Below are 2,543 nucleotides of genomic sequence, written 5' to 3' on the forward strand. Positions count from 1 at the left end.
TATCATTATTTATTAAAATAAAAAATATTTTATATAATTAAAATAAGATATTTAAAATAATTAAAAAAATTTATATTTTAATATCAATAAAATAATAAAATATTATTACAATTTATTTAAAAAATATTTTATATTTTTTATATGTGTATTTTTATATTTTATAAATAAACAAACAACCCAACCTCCCCAGAGTTCATAGCGGCTGTTATTTACTCTTTTAACAACCGCACCTCCCATTCATTAAACAAGACACAGTATTTATTATTTATAATAATAATAAATTTTTTCCCAATTAAATTAATTTTCTCTCTCTTATCTCTTTATCTCTCACTGAATTGTACCTGCCAAGTACGTTTACCTGTACCTCCCAAACTTCCCGCATCATCACCTTTCCATTGCGCCCCTTTGCGTACACTCTCCCAATACCAAACACACACAACACCTATCCCCCCTCTTCCTGCTCCCCCTCTATATAAATACCAACCACTCTCACACTCTCTCTCCCCATCCCCACCCCTTCCAAACCTTCACACTCTCTCTCTCTGTCTAAAAACCACATCCCCACTTTCTCTCACTAAAAGCCGTTTTAATTTCTTTTTTACCATGAAGCAGTTGATCCGAAGACTCTCACGCGTCGCCGACTCTTCTCAGTACACGCTCCTCCGCTCCGACTCCGTTGCGGCGGCAAGGCGACACCGGCGCCGCTGCGGCGACTCCTTCCGCCACAAGATGCGGCGCTCTCCGGTGCCGGAGGGACACGTTCCTGTTTACGTCGGCGACGAGATGGAGCGGTTTGCGGTTAGTGCGGAGCTTCTGAATCATCCAATCTTCGTGAAGCTTCTGAACGAGTCGGCTCAGGAGTACGGTTACGACCAGCAAGGTGTTATCCGGCTTCCGTGCCACGTCATAGTCTTTGAGCGCGTGCTTGAAGCACTCACGCGGGGACGTGACACGCGCCACCTCCTCGACCTCCTCAACTACTCCCCTGAAGAGTTGACACACTAATAATCAATTTTAGCCAGATCTTCTTCTTCCTTTTTTTTTCCCTCGTTTTTTGGATTTTTGTTGTAAATATACAAAAGCAGGATCTTTGAGGTAAAAAAAAGTACACAAATGTTAGGGTTCTTCTTTTCACTTCTCTTTCATGTTTTTTTTTTAGGTTTTGGTTCTCTCGCTTACCTCCTTTTTTCGGTTGTTTGGTTTTGATTCACGATGTAAAAAGCTGTAGAGGAAAATTATTACTCCGTTCTTGTTTCGCGACCGAGGAAAACGAGAATCGAATCTTTTTTCCTATGTCTGTCTTTCTTTCGATTTCTTTTCTTTTTCTTTATTCTTTTTCTCTCCCCTGGAATTCCCCGTGCGTTTTATTTTTGTGCGAAACAAACGGAAGAAAGGAAAAAGAGGGAAAAAGAAAAAGTAGTGTGTGATTGAAAAACGATAAAGCTTAGTAGTGATCTGAAAAGCAAGCTTAAACTGCACGCCGTTTCGAGTTTTTGGATTATACTTCATTTTGCCGTTTAAGAAGCTGATACTATTGCCTTTTAAAATTTTATTATTTACAGTAATTCCAAGCGTTTTTATCTTTTTAATTTTCTTTTCGTTGTTAAATATTTTGCTATTTTTTTTAGATTTAGTTTTAGCGAGGTACTGTCACGGCAGCGCGAAATTAGCGAAAAAGGTTCCTCGGCCGACTTTTGGATCTTGAATCTTGATCTACTGTTATCAATCATATACGATGTTTTAATAAATTCAAAAAATAAAAATTATACATAATAATAATGTTTTTCTTAATCTTCTCAAATAATCAGTTGTTGCATTGTGGATCAATTATCTTGTTGAAATATCACATTGTTACTTGTAGAAAATTTTTAAGACGTAAAAAGGATCTTGCTCTTTATCCATGTTGTGAATGTAAAATCAGTTATACTCTAACCACTGAAGAGAGATCCACCCTGTATTATAGTTTCATAAAGGCAACTTCGTGTTGCTGATCTCATCAATGAAGATTGTATGGTGTGGTTGGAATTCCATACTTTGGCTGTAATTTCAGTGCTAACCTTACTAATAGACTGCGAAAAAACACTTTATAATTATTTTTGCCGATATATGGATATATAATTAAATGTATGTGATTTAATAATTCGTGTATTAAAATTAAATTCTTATTAATATTTAAAAAAGCATGTCAATGCTTTTAGGGATTGTAACGGATTTTGAAAATTAACAAAGTAAAATCAAATAAAAAATAATAATTTAATTTGATACATTATATTGTTAGTATAAAATAATTTTACATGCATATATCAAAATAATTATTTATTATATTGATTGTGTAAATCATCGTAAAAAAATAAATATATCAAAATTAAACTCAAAGAATAAAATATCTTAACTTTTAAACTTGAATTATTAATAAAAAATATAATAAAAAAATTAATATTTATTTAATTAATAAAAAATGCAAAATTCCTTACTCTTTAGTCTTTAAAGAAGAATCATTCTTAAAATTTTAATGATTATTCATCAATCATATTAAACACTAT

General features: G+C 33.3%; 1 protein-coding gene across 1 annotated transcript; it reads left to right on the forward strand.

Moving 5' to 3' along the window:
- The first annotated feature begins 397 nt into the window (after positions 1–397).
- Positions 398–1,301, forward strand: LOC107458611 (auxin-responsive protein SAUR71). The gene has a single exon (XM_016076834.3). The coding sequence runs from the start codon at positions 604–606 to the stop codon at positions 1,003–1,005; it is 402 nt and encodes a 133-aa protein (XP_015932320.1). The 5' UTR covers positions 398–603; the 3' UTR covers positions 1,006–1,301.
- The last annotated feature ends 1,242 nt before the right edge of the window (positions 1,302–2,543 follow it).

Source organism: Arachis duranensis, chromosome 7 (assembly GCF_000817695.3).
Source record: "Arachis duranensis cultivar V14167 chromosome 7, aradu.V14167.gnm2.J7QH, whole genome shotgun sequence".
In the NCBI taxonomy this organism is placed as follows: domain Eukaryota; kingdom Viridiplantae; phylum Streptophyta; class Magnoliopsida; order Fabales; family Fabaceae; genus Arachis; species Arachis duranensis.